This window comes from Astatotilapia calliptera, chromosome 17 (assembly GCF_964374335.1).
Source record: "Astatotilapia calliptera chromosome 17, fAstCal68.1, whole genome shotgun sequence".
Classification (NCBI taxonomy): Eukaryota; Metazoa; Chordata; class Actinopteri; order Cichliformes; family Cichlidae; genus Astatotilapia; species Astatotilapia calliptera.
Window position 1 is genome coordinate 23,750,386 of NC_137438.1, and position 18,794 is coordinate 23,769,179.

The following is an 18,794-nucleotide window of genomic DNA, read 5'->3' on the forward strand; positions in this document are numbered from 1 at the left end:
GAGTGCTCACACTGTGCTCACACTGTGCGTCCATGTACTTTTGTTTCTAAATACGGGACGATTTACGGGACGATTCCGTATTTTAAGGGACGGTTGGCAACCCTAGTGGCAGCCCTAGTGTAAATCATTCTTCTGTAAATATGTACGTGAACTGGACTGAAAATGATTTAAAAAAGCAGCCAATGTCCAAAGAAAAACTTTGAAAGATATTCAGAAATCCTGGAGAACTGCTGCTCAAGCCCACTTTAAAAATGACAAGAAAGTCTGGTTCCTTGGAACCAAAATATGAAGAAATTATGGTCAAGCTGAGGTGACCACAGCCAATAGCATCTCTGACAAAACCCCAAATTAAATTTTATTTAATTAAAAAATCTAAATAAATAATATCAACTAACTAATCAAAATTAGCCAAACCAAATAAAATAAGTAAATAGAAATAAATAAATAAATAAACAATCACAAAAATAAATAGACTAATCAAAAGGGGGATCAAATATTTAACATACTCTTATCATTTATTCAAACCATGTTATGTAATTCTAATAACGACCTGCTGGGGGCAGTAAGGTGTCTTCGATACGCCTAATCTGCCAATAATTCCAATGGAAGAAGAAGACGCACATGATGTAGGGTGCAGAATCAAAACAGTTAAATTTGACAGCTCGACATTGTCCCTCACAAGGAAAATGTTATGAAAACGTTCCTGGCAGGCTGAGAAACAAACCGTGATATTCAACCAACATTTTCAGAAAGTGGGGCCGAGTTGTGGAGGAATGCCATCACGGGGAAAAGCTTCTTTTGGCCGGTTTATCCGGGAGCGGTTGCAGCGCCTCTACAGCTAGCTGATTAGCTTCCCAGCTCCATGGCGATCTACGGGCTGAGCATTACCATATATAGACCGGGCACGGAGCTCCCTGGCCGGTGAAATGTAAACGGCGACGGGCTCGGGAGACTGAGAAAGGGAAAGCAAAGACAAAACTCAGCTTGAGAGACCAAAACCACCATCTTCACCATGTCATCCGAGCAGATCATTGCCATCATCATGGATGACAAAACCTACGAGGTGAATAAAAAGAAGCTGATTGAGAAGAGCGACTACTTCCGAGCTCTGTACAGCTCGGGGATGAGGGAGTCCACGGAGGACTCGGTGCAGCTGCAAGGACTCAGCGTCCTGGGCTTGGAGCTGGTCCTGGAGTTCATCAACACCTCCAAAGTCCAGGTAGTCAACGAGACTCTGGAGGATCTGATCGAGACCGCCTCCTTTCTCCAGGTCACCTCCATCCTTAAGCTCCTCACTTCGGAGATCCGGCTGGAGAACTGCGTGGAGCTGTACAGCCTCTCCGAGGTGTATGGGACTCACGACCTGCGTACCGCTTGCCTCAAATACATGACCTGCTACTACCACCCCATGCTGAGGCGGCCCGAGTTCAGCAGCCTGGCCTCTGCTGTCAGGGACCAAGTCAAGGAGATGCGCATGAATGGCACTGCCACCCTGGTGGCCATCGGAGACTTCACCAGCCTGTCCCTGGACGTTCCAGATCAGGATGAGCCCTGGTCCATGCTGAGGTATGGAGAGGTGGAGCAGCGCTGGAAGCCTCTCGCCAACAACCTCCCTCCAGATATGATCAACGTCAGGGGGTATGGGTCGGCCATCCTCGATAACTACTTGTTCATAGTTGGCGGGTACAGGATGACGAGTCAGGAGATCTCTGCTGTGCACTGCTACAACCCCTGCAGGAACGAGTGGAACCAGGTAGCGCCACTCAACCAGAAGAGGTAACACGAGTCCCCACTTGGTCCCCATTGGTTGCCTTGCATCGCGTTTCAGTCAGTGATTCTTCTCATGCAGGTCCAACTTCAAGCTGCTGGCTGTACAGGGGAAGCTGTACGCTGTGGGAGGCCAGTGTCTGGGCACAGTGGAGTGTTACAGCCCTGAGCAGGACTGGTGGACCTGCGTCTCCTCGATGCCCGACCCGCTGGCTGAGTTCTCTGCCTGTGAGTGCCAGGGTATGATCTACGTCATGGGTGGATACACTGCGAGAGGTGTGTGTACAGGAGCTACAGCAGCATATACACTAACACGCCAACACAGTCCGACAACAGTTTGGAGAGTAACTGTGAATTTTCATCTAGTGATTCTTTCTCCTTTTTTTTTAAGGAGCAAAAAAAGCCCACATTTAGAGGTTGAAGGTGACGTGAATCATTTCACAGCAGAAACCACAGTGCGAGATGACCTGAATAAAATAAAAAATGCGGTCTTTAAAAGATAATTTCATTTATTAAGAGAAAAAAATTATCCAAATCTACCTGCCCTGTGTGAAAAAGTAAATACTCCTCTTGTTAACTCATAGATTAATTGTGATTAACCACATTTTTTTAGCCACACCCAATCCTGACTACTACTTTTTCATGGCACTGTAGTTATAACTCCTCCAAAAAGCCTCTGAGAAATGAAGGGAAAAAACAGAACTTAATTCCACAGAGTAAAAACCTCCCTGATGGCTGTATGGTATTTTTAGCCTCTGGTTAGTCTCAACAGATGTTTGTATGTCACGGTGATTCTGTTGGAGAAGACTTCCTGTTAAACGGAGTTCTTCCTCCCTGCTGTTGCCATGTGCTGCTCATAAGGGAACATCTGTTTTTTTACTTTTAGTGTCAGGTAACTGTAACTCTCATATCAAGGCAGTTTATAGTGTAAAGACAGTAAACAGTTTCCTGATACGTTTTACTGAAAACATCAAGATGTTTCTTTTGTTAAGTTTAATCGTCACAAGGGGAAAAAATTTGGCTTAAAATAAGAGAAGCGAGAGAAGAGGAACAAACAGAACACAGATACCCAGGACAGTGTCTTTTCCTTATACTGTGAGGTCACTAAGTAAAAGTGAGTTAAACTGAAAATGACTTTGTGTGAATTCAGATTTTCTTGTTGTTGCATTGTTGCACTTCCTCTCAGTTGGCTGTGGTGTTTGTCACGTTGTCCTTGTGTTGTTTTGTCACTGTTGACAGTTTGAAGTAGATGTTTTACATACCGTTAATGCAGAAGTGCATCCATCCCTTTCTTTGTTTTCCGTTCCTCACCATAAAGGATTTGTGATTATCCAAATCTGATCGCGTTTCCTCACTGCAGCTTCTTCTGGTGATTTGTTAATAACAAAGTCTGAAACATCCAGCTTCACCCTCCTCTTTGACTCTAATGGGACCACAGTTTACAAAACAAACATCGTGTGCTTTGCAGCCATAAACTCATCAGCAAAGTGTTTACTGAGTTCATACTAAGACGGAGCCGAGGACCTTTTCTCATGCACTTCTGTACAACGTAACCATCTGCCCCCTGCTGGCTGTTAGAGACGCAGGCTTTGCTGCACCACCAGATGTTTTTGGATCTTTCTTACCTACAGCTGTTTATATTCTCAGATTCAGTTCCTCTTGAGCTGCAGTTTACTTTTCTCAAACAAAATTAGATCACTTTTTACCCCCTTTAAAAAAACCCTCTAAAGGCATTCGTTAGAACCATTATGTCTCTATGTCACATTTTAGCGCCCAACGAGAATTTTAAGTAAAGTAAAAAATAATAAATACAATAAGCAAAAAGACAAAAATATAATTGAAATGAGAAATCACACAAAAAGTTATTAAACTTTTACAGTAAAAGCATGGACCGCTCATGCACCTTAAGGTAGTTACTACACACCCAGACTGATCTCTGAATGACTCATTATTTCTATATTGAGTAATTTAAGATTTTGGTAGTTTGGATCCTTCATATTTGGGTCTGCTGAGCTGCTCCTGCTTCTTATAATCCTATAAACTCTTCATTTTAATGTGTATTTATCCCTTTACCAGTCAGCAACATATCGTTTATAATCAGGACACCTTTTCCCGGATTATCTCTTATATAACCTTAATTATAAGGGATTTATCACTGCTGGGTGAACAGGATATCAAAGCGGTTATTGCTTCCATATTTGGGTTTTTGTTTAAATAAGATGAGCAACTTCAATGCATCTCCCAGGTTGTAGGAGATTTTATAAGATTTAAAAACTATTCTTTATTTTATTATCGGTTTGTTTATGTTGGAGCACATTCTTACATTTCTCTTTGTTAATTATTCAGTCATTCTGTGTTTTATTTATTATTTTTTTTTATTTTGGGCTTTCTAATATTAAATATGTAACAATTACTCTCGTAAAGTTTTTTTTGTTTCTTCTTCCCATTACACCGGACAGAGAGGAACACAAACATCCTCCGATACTGCCCCATCTCTGACACCTGGACGACGTTCCGATCCTGCCCGGCTCACATCCGGAAGCAGCAGATGCTCTCCGTGGAGGATACCATCTACCTGGTGGGTGGATACACCCACGAGCTGGACACGGGGCTGCGGCGGCGACGTCCCAGCCAAACGGAGGACGTGCTGACGGTGCAGTCGTACAACGTCACCACAGGGGAGTGGCTCCAGCTGAAGGAGAACACGTCCAAGTCGGGACTGAACCTGACATGCACGCTGCACAACGACGGCATCTACATTATGAGCCGGGACGTCAGCCTGCCCACCAGCCTGGAACACCGCGTTTTTCTCAAATATAACATTTTCTCAGACGCTTGGGAGGCCTTCAGGCGCTTCCCGGCTCTGGGACAGAACATGCTGCTCTGCTCACTTTACCTTCCTAACGTGCTGTGACACGCAGAGCGGCGGGAAAGCTCGAGCACTGTTAACAGACCAATTATTGTTGCACTCATTGGGGATCTGTGGCGTCAGGGTGTGGTTGGCAGTTTGAACGCCTCGTGACCGCCGTGCCTCGGATTTAAAAACTTGAAAAACGTGCACTACGCTAAAGATACTGCTGTGGATGCAAATGGAAAAGCTATAATCACAAGTGTGGCCCAAAGCATCATCAGAGGTAGCACCAGTTTGTGCCTCTCATGTGTTAAAGTCAGCAGTCACCATTAAATAATCACCAGGTGAAGTTTAGAAAACACAGAACCAGCTGGTTTTGCCTTTTGAAGGCATTTCCACAACCCTCAAAAAGTCTCCTCTGACCATCTGGATGAGCACATGATGGTTGGATTGCAGATTTGAAAGGTGGAGGAACAGCATACATATGGTCAAAAGAGTCTTTTAGGGTCCTGGAAATGATGTTTGATGAGAAAAACATTTCCAATTCAAATAGTGTAAATTATATCACGTACAGAGCTTTAACAACCTCTTTGTGTGACGCAGCATGTGAAAACCAATCTGGAGTCCAAATTTCAAAACTTCTAGTTTAACATGCAAAATATTCATTTTTGTTTCTATGAATTTCTTTCAGAGAGACTAAAAAGTCTGCAGCATCACTGTGGGGATGAGTTTTCCTTATTATTTGTAGACTGTGACGTTAAAATGAATTTTTGAAAAACTGGAAATTAATTTTGCGCACAGCCTGGATCCTGCATATTTTTCACATGCTGTGTTACTCTTTAACATTTACAGCGTGACATTTCTGTCCACACTCTTTCCAAAAATCATTTAACAAAAACACTGAGAAAATAAACTGAAAGAAAATATTAAATACAGCTTAATTAAAAAATAGAATAATAAAAAATGCACTAATTAGTTTTAATTCTTTTTTTAATTAAAGTTGTTTTTTTTTTTCAGTTTTTCATGTTTTAATTTATTACTACATGGAGGATATTTAGCAGGTCCCAGGCTTAACAAAATTCAGAATAATCATTATAATAAAAACATTTTTTGGAAGCAGCTGACTCAGTAAGCACAGACTGCAAACACTAAAACTGCTGACAGTTTCTTTATATTTTTATTTTGGTTGATTTTTTTTAATTTACGAAAAACTTTTTATTCGTTTTATTTATTTCCTTTCTGTCTACTTTATTTTATTTTAACTAAAATATTTCAGCACCCAGAGTTTTCAGGCGATTTGAAAACCCCTCCGCCTTTGAAATGAGACATGATACTCCGAGTTAGGCTCTGTGCAGATCTCCTGCCTGCCACTGTTTTGTCTTAAGCAGACTTAAAACGCACTTTTCTACTTTTACATCCACGACCATACAAAACATGAGAGGCACTGACGAGGGCTGCATAACAGCATGCTTTCAAATCTAACGGCCACGTTATTCCTGATGTTTACACTCCATTGGCATCAAAGTTTAACATAACACAGCACAACACACTACAAACCTTAAAAAAATCTCAGAAACAACATGCATTAATGCACTGCACATGGCAGGTAATCATAACGTGGCTTTGGTTTTACACTGCCAGTCGTACAAGGAGCAGAAGTTCTTTCAGAGGGAGCTTCATGTGTTGTATGAACACTTGCATAGTCTTACTCTTCAGAGAGACACTAAGAAAAGCTTAAAGCGCGATTTCATGAACTGATGCACACGTGCCTTCTGCAAGGATAAAAACAGGAAAAAAAGCACAAGATGCAGGACTCTGTTACATTTCCAGCAACCAACCAATATCGCTGTGTTTACTTTCTGATTTTTGCTGAAGCAGGTTTTGTTTTCATTTCTGCGATGAATGGAGGGACGGGTGCAGGTTTGAGAAGTGAGTCTGAAACTGCTGCAGTGGTTGTTTGACAGTTTGGACATTTAAGTCATGACCAATAAAGGTGAAGTTCAGGGGTCTGTTCCAGTGTCTTCTCTTTGCTAAATGCTATCCTACTAATCAGACACACACACACACACACACACACACACACACACACAAACAAATAACGGAGAGTGTGGTTTGCACATTCACTGGTTTCATTACACTGGTTCCCTTTCAGCCAGAGACATAAATCCTTCATCTGGCTATAAAATTCAGACATGCTGAGCTACCCGCTGTGGTGACCCATTGTGACTAGGGAACAGCCAAAAGTAGCTTATTTTCAACCAGCAGAAAGGACTGACTGTTTTTAACTCTGATAATCTATGATGTGACATCCTACCAAAATATCTTTTCCACTTTCCGGGAACATGACCCCGGAGAAAGTCCTGCCTCTGAGGGTCACCCTGCTCCATTCCTTCCCAGGAAAAGTTGGCACAAATGCCTGGCCTGCAAGTGCATTTGCTCCTAATTTGAGGCTTCATTCATGGTCCATGAATTAAGGGTTTCTGTGATATTATTTCCATCTTATATTAATTTGTTTACCCATTTGTGAAATATTAAACCTCAAATCAACAGAAAGATCATTTTTAGCTCACCTTTACTAGTATGTCTACTATCACAAGTCACCTATTTTGGCTTTTTCAATTAATTCAACAGTGTTTCTACAATTCTAACAAACTAGAAAGTTAATATTTGCTATATTCTTCAGCACAGCCTGAACTTTCTTGGCAACTTTTAAATTATTTCAATAGCCTTTCAGTATAAATCTCCTGGCTTCTTGAAAGACATTCAAAACTCTTCCTATGTCGGCTGCCTTTAGGTAATCCCACACTGCTTTATAACGTTGAGGTCCGCGCTCTGGGGAGGCTAGTATAAGACTGATAGTGCTCCAATGTGTGTTTCTCTTTCCAGGTATGCTTTAAATGTATTGACAGCGTGCTTTAGATCATTGTCATGCTGAAAAATGAAGCCAGCGCCACTCAAAACCTTTCCCGATGGTTTTATTTGGTGGTGCAAACACTGTTGGTACTTTTCTGTGTAATTCCATCAATCTTGACAAGATCCCCAACACCACCAGCTGAAATGCATCTCCAAACCATGACAGAGCCTTAATGTTTTACAGATGGCTCTAAAAACTCATTGTTACCTCTCTCCTAACCTCATCTGTACATACTGATGATGATTTGAACCAATTATACCTCAGACATTTCTCTCGGCAGCCACCCTTCCACCGAGGCCATTTCTGATGATGCTTCAGTGAACAGTAGATAATCACTTGAAGGGTCAGATGCAACTCTAATTTCATTGTCAGGTCTTTGATCTATTTTTTCATTTTGCTTAAGGACATGACTTTCAGTTACTGTTCATCTGCTGTGCCTTAAGATACAAAATTAATATTGGTTCTTCGCTAAGTTGTCCAACTGTAACACAGGACATGTACAGTACAAAGGAAAAAAAAACAGATTCTTTTCAATAATGGCTGGTTGTGCCTCAGCGCTTGTCTTGCATTGCCATTGTAATTGACCCAGAGATAACGTGGAAGGGCTTACGTGTTTTATGATTTAGGGGTTTCAAAACCTTTCTTTACTGATAGAAAAGATGCACGTTAGGCAGAAAAACTCAACCAGCAGGTGGCAGCACACAAACATCAAATCCCTCGGCAGTATTTTCCACTTCACCTTCACAAGGACTCCCTCTGCCAGATGAAAATTATACACTTTAAAAAAGCAGTCTATATATGTATATATATATATATATATATATATTAACACGCACCCTCTGCAAGGATACACTCATTAAACGCTGTGACTGATAAATGAGCAGCCATACTACACTTCAAGGAAACCCTCCACACCTCCAGGCCAAATCACCACTGCTGTATAAAAATGTGTCATCGCGTAGAGGTCATGATGAACGGCATATTTATAGCTTTTGGTGGTGTGGATGGATGGAAAGGAGAAAATGGATTCTTTAATTCAGACGGGAAGGAAATCAATTGTTGCCATTGGTGGTGCAGATTGATCCCCTGTTTGGGGTCGGACCACAGCGAGCTCTTGCACCTACACAGCGGGGGACTGATGCTGCAAACTGTGTCGGGCTCAGAAGCAACACACAGGAGTGACAGACTGTGCGTGTGGGTGGCTGTGCCAGTTTAAAAGACTAGACGAGGCAGAGAAATGCTTACTGTGATGGTTAAGAATGTGGTTACAGATTAGCAGGGGAGCAGTGAGGTCTGATGTACAAAGAGTCAGCTGGGAAAATATGCTCAGTGTTTGGGGGTGAGGGAAAGAGGAAGGCTGAGAGGAGAGAGAGAGAGAAGCACTACCGAAGGCAGAGATGTATATGTGAGAGAGAGAGAGCGATACAAGGACAGACAGCTCTGAGGGGAGGGGAGGAAACACTTACACAGACTCTGTCACACCTTCCACACAGCCTCGCAGCCTCTGTGAGAGACTCAGCAGATCTTGACGCTGTGAGGAAAGATGCACATGAGAGGAGCAGGACAATAGCTCCTGGGAGAAATACATGCTCAGGACTATACAGCAGCATTTCAGAGAGAGCAACAGAAGCAACGTTTAGAGGTTTATTTTGCTGCTGAGGACCTTAAAGAGGACAAGAGCTTTATGTTCTTTGGAGGGGTTTCTCCTCTTCTGCTGCCGCTGTGAGGTTACAGTCTCCGTGCTCCCGTGCACAGCATCAGAAAGAACTGCTTTTAATAGCCTGAGACAATGAGCGAGGCGAAAAAAGGAGAGATAGCAATCCGGGATAAAGCCATCCTGCACCAGCAGAGGCGTCTGAAGCAGGCCACCCAGTTCACACACAAGGACTCTGCTGACCTCCTGCCCCTGGATGGTCTGAAGAGACTGGGCACATCTAAAGACTTGGTGAGTGAGCTGCATGAGTGTCTAAACTCAATTGGAGAGGTGGTGATGTGCATGCAGGTGCTTGGCAGCTGTCAAAGGTCTGCAGTGAGCAGATTAATTTGCCATAACCTGCTGATGACCTAACCCACACTTTGACTGAGCTGCAACAGTTGGGATTTTGTGATGTAATGTGATTATGTTATTTGTGTTCTGTGTTCGACTTGAATACAGTTTCCCTTGTCGATTATGGTCAATGATTGTTGTGTAATTTGATGGCATTTCATTGGCTGGAAACAAACCTACAGGCCTACGATGGCTGTACCAACAACACTATATGGTGTAGAAGGGTGTGCTGAGACACCTAAGAGCTGAAAGAGTCAGTGGAAGTTTAAGGATGTTGTAGATAGAGCTGGTGAAATAAAGAAATCGTTTGAAGGTTGCCAGGCTATTCCTTGCTTTGCACAAAAAAATTGGACAGCAAGCAAAAAATTGGCTTAAACTACCCCCCTGGTCTGGTTCCGTGATGGGAAACGGTGGAACGCTCCATCATGGTTGGGGGTGAGAGACTCCCCCAGCTCTGTTTAGTCTTAGGGGTACAGTGAGGAACTCGGAATAAGGTCCCCGCTCCTTTATGTTAAGTAGCCAGTTGAGGTGATTGGTGCATCTGGTTAGAGGAAGGATTCCTCCCTTTGGAGGTTTTCTGGGCATGCACAACTGGGAAGAAAACCCCAGGGTAGAATCAGAATGCGCCGGAGAGATTATATGTCTCGTCGGTCCTGGGAACACCTCAGGATCTTTCCAGGAAGTGGAAAGTGTGGCTGCTTAGCCTCCTGCCTCACAATGGAAGACGATGGATGGATATCGAGTTTGCTGTCAAGTAGAACGTACAGCTACACTCACCATGTAAGACAGTGAGGCTCTCTGACCGCAGTGATTTCACAGCCAAATGAAATGACAGTAAGAGGTTTTACTGGAAAAAACAAAGATAATTTTGCTGCTTTAATTTTTAGGTACCACCTTAACTGCACTGTAACTGGACTCTAACTTATCAGAATTAAATGACAAAAAAGTAACAGCCAGAAAACATCAGATATAATTTACCATTGTAGATACAGGATGGATTCATCCAGTCATCCTGAATCAAACATGCACATGTTTGTGCCTTCCGGAGGATCCCTAATTGAATTATCTAAATAATATAATAGCTTGCAGTGAGGTATAACCTGTCTAAGAAACTTGGGGTTGAGTTTTGGTGAATGTAATTTTAGTATTCTGACGACTGCACCCATGCTAGCACTCCACACTCTTTTCCAAATATAGTATCTTCTGGCTGTGAAACACAATACTCAAAACAATACTTCACTGAGGCTTTGCAATTTGGAGTCCATGGCCAGTCGGTCTTGGCATGGTCGTAATGTCCATCTTTTATTTACAGGCTTTGTATGCCACCTTGGTCACGTTTTGCTCGCTCTGCAAACACTAAAGCCTGCATTTAACATTTTTAACGTATGCAGCAGTGTTTCTTAAGACCCGATGGAGCTAATCACTTCTCTGCCACTTTGACAGCCATTATTCTCTCCACTGTTGATTAATTATTTGGATTAACTGTGAAAAAAGTTAAATTTCAATCCCTGAGTCCAAAATTACATCCTTTTCTATAATATCAGACCAGCCTCCAAAACCACTTTATAACAATATAAAATGAAGAAAAGCTGCAAATCCTCTTGTTACTGCATGGCCATTAAGTGTAACCTCTAAAATAAAGATTCATAAAACATTCACAGTCGTGCACTCTGCATACAGAGAGGGGAACGTCTTGTCAAAGGAGTTTACAGTTCACCGAGCAGGCCTCTCAAATAGAGACTGAAGTTAGTGCACACTTGGAAACAGACACACACTTTAAGGGTTGACATACAGGATGAAAGACAGCCTTGCAAGTAAAGTGGGGCAAGTCTGACCTGCTCACTTCCTCTTCCCCCAGAAACCTCACTAAACTGAAGTTGTTATGTACACTCTGGAGGAACTCCCTGTAATAATCTCAGCAATTTATTACTCAAGCTCTCCTCTGACACAGTTCTGGTTTGATGGTGGCAGCTTCGCAGATTCCCCAGAGCTCTCTGAGAACCTGAGCACAGTCACGCTGGCACAGGAAAGCAGCTCTGGCAGCGCTCTGTGATCTGCGGATATCACGCTGCGATGCATTTACGTCTGCCAGATTTTAATACCAACATTTGCTGCTAGAAAAACATTCCTCCCCCCTTCTCCTCTGTCTCCACTGAGCTGCTTCATTACAATCCAGTGATGTAGATGTGTTTCCACTGACCTTCTTTCTTTCTTCACCCAGTGTCTGAGAAATACACATCATTTCAATGAATTACAATAACAAATACTGGAAGGACGCATGCTGTGATTTTATTTATTAACTAACATTTAGCTTTTCTTCAGCTAGCTCAAAAACTGTTGATCCGATTCGCTTCAAACCTGGCGGATATTTAGCTAAGGACTAGAGTAAGTGCATAGTTAAGTTTGAGTTAATTTGCATAAACGGTGCTCATATTTTGGCTAAACATTGCTCTTTGTTACACTGGCTGCTGCCTGCTCCACTCTGTTTGTAGAGCGTGCTGCACACATACAGACAGAGTCTTGTTAATTTGGCTTTTTGAGGATATTTATTTACATCAATGCATTCCCAATCTTCTTAACCACACATTTAAGTCCCAAACTCTAACCTAGAACCAATTCCACCTTTAACCCTCCAACCAGGCCTTCAAAAGCGAAAAAAGCCATCCAAGATGTTTTAGATTTTACAAAATATAATCACCCAGATGGTCTAAAACTCTCTTAAAGACAGCTGGACATGTTTCCAACTTATTTTATTCTGTGTCAGTACCATATGACTAATAGTATGATCTCAGATGACTAATCTGTGTGCATCATCACCTCTGTTTGTAGATACTGTGGTGGTCTATAAGGTCCCATTTTAAAGCCTCAAGATAAAGTTTTTTTTCCAGATGTGGTAATGAGTGGCAGATGTGACAATGAATGGATAATTCTCATTTCTTAAATTTAGAATAACCAAAATTTACAAAGTGGACTAAATATATTATTCATTATGATCCAAAAAATGAGTGACTGAGCCCATAAACTAATCAAGTGTTCACCAGCAGATGTCTATATGAACATAAGATATTTTTGCAACTACAGCTATATTTAAAATAGAAAGCAAGCTTAAAGCACTTCTATGTAGACTTCTGTAATGAAACTCCTCTTTTATCTACAGATGTATAAAAAGGTCTTCTTCCTGTCCTTATCATATATCCTGCACGACTGCTGCCTAGGCCTCAGCCACACAAGTTCAGAGACTGGTTGGCAACTTCACAACAACTTCCAATTGCTAAGAAAAAGCATAAAAAATGATATAGTAATTAAATAGTTTTCTCTAACCAATCAATGAGTGTTTGCTGGGTGAAATTGGTCACAAAGAGCATGCTGCACCAAAAACCTCCTTGTGATTGCTTTGGTTCCTAAAAAGTTCCCTGTAGTCTGCATAGAAGACGTGAAGATGAGCATGCAAACACTTGCTAACTAGTAGCCACCATGAGGTAGTAAAACCTGAAAAGGTTTGATGCAAACCAGAAACGCAGCCGTCTCCCATGCAAACAACAGATGATTGCGGAAATCTTTTAGTGACCAAAGTAATCACAAGGTGGTTTTCAGTGTGGCACCGTGTATCAGCCAGCCAGCAACCACTCACTTAATGGTCAGGAAATTCAGATTTTCCCTAGCAACTAGAGGTTGCCAGGTGGTCAACATAGTCCAAAAAGAAGTGAAGAGAGCGGTCATAGAGGAACTCAAGTTTAATAGTCAGATCAAAGATGACTTCTTCATAGCAGTAACAAATATAACAAAGAGAAGTGTATATTTCTCTGATAGTGATTGTAAACATACACGGCAGACTCAGTGGCATTTTGATCATCTTTATTTTACCGGTTGCCGTACACACATACACACACACACACACACACACACACAGAGCTGCAGCTCTCCCGCTGCTCACTAAACTTTTAAGCCAGCGAGGCGTGATTGCAGATGCCGCTCAGGTGGGTCAATCGCACCTGCAGCAGCACCGCAAACCGCGCCCCGTCACAGTGATGTAAACACAAATGTCATGCTGCAATAGTTCAATATTTTTAATCCAACATCAGCTATGATTCCTTTGAAACTATAGCAGTGACAAGCTTTTCCGTACACGTGTAGATTTAACTGGGTTTCTGGTTCGGCTCATTCACACAGGTGCTTGTTTCTCTGCGTAACACTTGGCCTAACATTCACGCACACTCTGCACATCAAAGATAGTGGACTGATGGTTCGAACCACCAACCTTCTGATTATTAGATGACCCACTCGAAATGTTACTGTTTTGTTTTTGTAACAAAAATGGCAAAATTGGGGTCCGTCGCTGTGTGAGCTGTTTTTCACATTCATGTGCCCACTTTGGCCACAGTAATTCATCTGCTTATAAAAAGCCAGATCCTGAGTTCCTCATAAATGCTGTCTTCATCATATAGATTAAATATTAACTAAAGAGCATGATTTTTTTCCCTCCACATCACCAAGTATTTGTGATGTAAACTAGGATGATGAACACAGCAAACATTGACATATTAACTTTGTCATTGTGAACATGCTGACATTAGCATTCAGGTCAAAGCCTCGCTGCGCTTCACTGAGCTTCTAGGCTCATTGTTCCAGAGCCTCTTTGGCAGCTGAAAAGAGTCCATTACAAGCATGCATCTGAACATTATAAAAGATAAAATCAGAAAAACAAAAACTCAATAAAACATTATTAGAATTTAATGAGCAAGTTATCCATTTGCAGCCTGCGATTCCACATCTGCAGGGGCCTGAAAACACTCTTATCACAATACCAATTATCTTCTCCTTAAAGACAAAACCAAGCTCATCTCAACACTTATCCGAAATGCAATCTGTAGCACAGACATGGCCAGGGGGGGCCACGCTGCAATTAGCATGACATCTAAGTGATTTCTGATGTGAGAGTAGCTCCAGGAAAACTGAGGAGGGAGCTGAAATTGCCAGCAGTCCTCCACCGTGCCTGTACATCCTCCCCGCAGTCGGCCGTGTACTCACTCAGGCTCCGAATGAACGCACTATAAATAAATTAAAAGGAAGGCATGATGTGTTTCTGAGGACAAAAAGATGAGGTCATGTGGGTTCAGCTGTCAGATCTGCTTGTTTGTCTGCAAAGCTGTCTGCCTTTTCTATTTTCCAGACTTTTTATCCTGGTATTTTTAACCTAATTTAAGGATAATTGTAACAATACATTAACATATATGTTGTTCCTTCTCTGGAAAATTCTAATAAAAAAATAAAAAAAATTTCTAAAGGCCACAGTGCCGTTCATTTAGAAATTTAGACTTAAACATGAAGTGAGAATAGTTTTGATAATACAAGAACATTTATGAAAAAATCCTGTTTCTACTCATTTTCACAATTATTTTTTTATTTTGTATAATTTGAAGGTGTCAGCTTTTGCAGACATTTTGTAAACTAACAAGTCAATTCCCAGAGAAATATGAAAACAGCCATTACCTGTAGCCCTAACCATGTTCCTGTTGTTTAAATTAATATTATGACAGTGTGGAAATGCTTTTATTAACATTTTTAGGTCAGAAGATTGATAGAAATCATTGAAATTACTGAAATCTGAAAAACAGTTATTTTGTTTGAGATTTCATATGGGAGCTATTTCTTAACATAAACCCCACAGCGCTACATCAAGAAAAGGATGTTTGTTTCTGTCACTAAAAAACACCTTTTTGCCATCCATGAGTCAAAATTTCAAGTTCCAAGTTCTTAAAAGTTCTGCAAACTCAAATGTCTGAAACAATAACTTGAAAGTTTGATTAGTTCTACCCAGAAAAAATTGAAACAAGATTCCACAGCTTAGCTGTCTTTTATTTATTTAGCTTTTTGCGCCGCATACACTGTTTTGATTTTGTTGTACATCGTTATAGAAACATTGTACTTGTCTATACACTATACACTGTCAAGTTTTCATGTACTTACTGTATATATAGTAACCAGTTAACAATCTATTATTTATTTCATAACTTATTCCAACATCTTCACATTTCACGTATAAATATAACAATAAATATGCAGTACGTTTTGCTACTGTATTGTCTTGTGGCCTCTTCTGTTCCCTACACTGAGAGTTGTAAAGCTATTTTGACTCTTAGACATTTGTTTTTGACCTTCAGGGGTCCTTTTTTAAAATTTTGGACAGAGCGACACTGGTCGTATCCTCCTGCTTTTCTTGGTTCTGCTATATTATGCAATGCTTAAGCTACTCATGAGATGAAATTTCAGGATATTTCTGCTCGTTGTTTTGTGTTGCATGGCCATTAGACGAGTGGGTGGATACCAATCTCATATCTGTGGGATGAATTTGAAGCTGCAGCCAAATAGGTCATCTCACATTACAGCATATTTACGGGATGTGTGATGGAAGCTAATGTAGATGTAAATGTCAATTAAGATGAACTGTTAGCTTTCTAACACTTAACAGCAAATTACAATGCCGTCATCATAAGCAGGGTGGTTTTCATCGTCCATGCTTCTGTTTCAAGCTAAATCTAAGCATCCTGGATGCACAGGTGTAATTTAAAAAGTATTTTTTGCAGAAACACTTAAGATACAGAAATATCATGAAAGTATACCGACAAACTACATAATTTTAAGGACACAACACAATCAGCACTGAGTCTGTGCTGCATTATCTGACAGAAACTGTTGCATTTCCTGGTGATTTGTGAGTATTACCAGACAGATGATGCATAAATCCTACATGATAAAACACAGTGAGCTGTGGTCTATAGGGTGAAAATAAACAGCTGCACAACTGCGTTTACAAAGTTTAAAGGGAAGATTTAGGAGGCAGATGCCCCTTTACAGATCCATCCTTTTCTTTTTGGGGGGTCTGTTTGAATAACTCTGTCTTAAAACACACAGATATTTATACTGTACTTTGCTCCATGATGTCCTTTCACCCTGTGTCTGAAACTGAGCTCCAAAAATAGGACAACGTTGGTTAAAGATATAACCCGTGTAGACCTCTAATAAGCTTTTGACTATGAGGAGGAAGTTTTAGCCTCATGAAATTTCAGGCTGAGTGGTGAGTTTGCGTGTGCATATAGCAAAAAACAGAACAGCTGAGACTTTAACAAACAGGAAATTTATTACATCGGAACTTTAGGAGTGCAGGATTATAAAATGGGTCGGGTTTGTGTCATTATTTCATCCCAGACTTTTGGTCCTTTACACTTCTGTGGGAAAACAACGTTATGATTTGGCCTCTGTAAACACTTTCTTGAAGAGTTTATGGGTTCAGTCATTCGATTTTAAATCTTTGGAAATCTAAAATTCTGGTAGGAAACATACTCGCTGGCTATAGACTTGTCAATCACAAGTCTTTAGCCAACAAGTGCACAGTTTCATGGTCTGACCCACAAATCCACTTGAAGGTCAAACATTGCAATGGCCAGAGAAACTGCAAAAAAACCCAAGTGCTACATTTCAGACTTTACAGGCCTCAGCATGTTAAATGTTCAAATTCATGAGTTCACATTCACAGTAGTATGAATTGTTTGGAAAGGTTTCAAGGAAAAAAACATGGTAGCATGGGTTATGTCTGCAAAAATGCATCTGAAAAAACCAAAAGACTTTGAACAGATGATCAGACATTTGGCCATAATGTACATCTCCATTTCAGCAGAAGCACAACATACAAAGAGTGTAGCACGGGGGTAGAGGGGTGATGATTTGGGCTTGTTCTGCAGCCACAGCACCTGGGCACCATAAACTGCTCTGTATACCAAAGTATACTGGAGTAGGATGTTTAGAGACAGCTAAAGCTTGGCTGAAAGTAGGTCATGCAACAGGACAATGATGTCAAACACAGCAGCCAATATGCAAAAAGGCTGAAAAATGAAAGAATTGAAGTGTTGCAATGAGCCCATGAATGCAAAAAACTGTAAAGAACTGTGGACCAAAACTCCCACATAACAATGTGAGAGACTGATACATACAGAAAACAGTTACTTCAAGGTTGTTGCGCAAGCTATTTAATCTTGAGGTCATAACTTGGCCATTTGATGGTTAATTATGATAATGAAAAAATATGATGCTACACAATCCTCATACTTAAAATCAATAAAAAAATGTTCACAAGCTCGCTTTTATTTATTTATTTTTTGCTGTAGCATCGTCTCCTTCCAGTTAATTTGAACTTGCTGGCCTGTCCTGTGCAGTGAGTAATTCAGCAGCACAGCAGAGCCCGTTATGTAAGAGTGAATTTGTTTTGCTGCTCTTTTGCCTGAGGTCATTTCACTTTCAGCAGCAGCAGCAGCAGCAGCAGCATTACTCCAGCCATGTTTGGCTGTGGAGTCAGGGGAGAATTGAGCTTGAAAAGGGCAAAATCCACCTCTCGAACACAAGAGCGGCGGAGGGGAAGGAAAGAGACAGCTGGAGGTGGAGTCAGGGAGGAGGCGCAGTTTAGTGGGGCCGTTTTATGCAACACAATACAAACCTCTGAGCAGGCATATGACAATGTAAGAAGAGTAAACAGGAGAGGATGAGTGTTTGTGTTGGGCTGGAAACATCAACACCTGAGCTCAGCATAGAGCGAGTTATTGTGTAACCACTGTGTAACCGCGATGCTTTCCACTGTACACACTCAACACGTGCTCACCAAAGCTGCTGCAGCCTGAGAGACATGACAAATGTAGAAGACTCTGTGAGGTCTAAACCATCATGGGATTAGCACCAGGTCTAAGTCTAGTCCTAAAAATCAGGGGTAACCCATAAGCATAAACCACACCCAGTGTAGTTTGGACAATGGGAAATAAGATTTGTAAATATTTTAATGCGAGTTAGACAGAAGGATGTTTTTTTTAGAAGAACAATTTTCAAAAGCCAAAAATCACACACACACAGATTTAGGTTAGGGTTAGAAGTTGAACAAGGTGCAAGAAACATGCGTGAGGTGAATCTCCCGTTCAATGGAGCTCTATTAGAATGTGATCTAGTGATTATGGAGTTCATTTGAGTACAGTGAGCTCACTGTTATGTTCCAAAATTCAGTTTGAGATGATTTGAGCTTTGTGACATGGTGTGTGATGCTGCTGGAAGCAGCTGTCAGAGGATGCCACCGTGGACATAAAGGGATGGACATGGCCAGTAATGATACTCAGAAAGGCTGTGGCGTGTAATCCCAGCATTTAACCACAACCACGAAATGTTCAAATCATATTTGT

At 41.2% G+C, this 18,794-nt stretch overlaps 2 protein-coding genes across 2 annotated transcripts in view; both read left to right on the forward strand.

Annotated features, from left to right (window-relative positions):
* The first annotated feature begins 592 nt into the window (after positions 1-592).
* klhl42 (kelch-like family, member 42) lies at positions 593-6,627 on the forward strand. The gene is made up of 3 exons (XM_026148204.2): positions 593-1,776; positions 1,850-2,043; positions 4,227-6,627. The coding sequence occupies exons 1-3, from the start codon at positions 1,013-1,015 to the stop codon at positions 4,679-4,681; spliced, it is 1,413 nt and encodes a 470-aa protein (XP_026003989.2). The 5' UTR covers positions 593-1,012; the 3' UTR covers positions 4,682-6,627.
* Positions 6,628-8,687: 2,060 nt separating this feature from the next.
* nrip2 (nuclear receptor interacting protein 2) overlaps positions 8,688-18,794 on the forward strand; it is a 48,393-nt gene continuing 38,286 nt past the window's right edge. Inside the window, exon 1 of the mRNA XM_026147097.2 lies at positions 8,688-9,477. Within this exon, the coding sequence (XP_026002882.1) occupies positions 9,322-9,477 (156 nt within the window). The 5' untranslated portion in view covers positions 8,688-9,321. The remainder of the gene's footprint in view (positions 9,478-18,794) is intronic.

Coding starts and splice junctions, on each gene's coding strand:
- klhl42 (XM_026148204.2), top strand. CDS start 1,013: ATGTCATCCGAGCAGATCATTGCCATCATCATGGATGACAAAACCTAC. Junction 1,777..1,849: donor GCGCCACTCAACCAGAAGAG/GTAACACGAGTC, acceptor CTTCTCATGCAG/GTCCAACTTCAAGCTGCTGG. Junction 2,044..4,226: donor GGGTGGATACACTGCGAGAG/GTGTGTGTACAG, acceptor TACACCGGACAG/AGAGGAACACAAACATCCTC.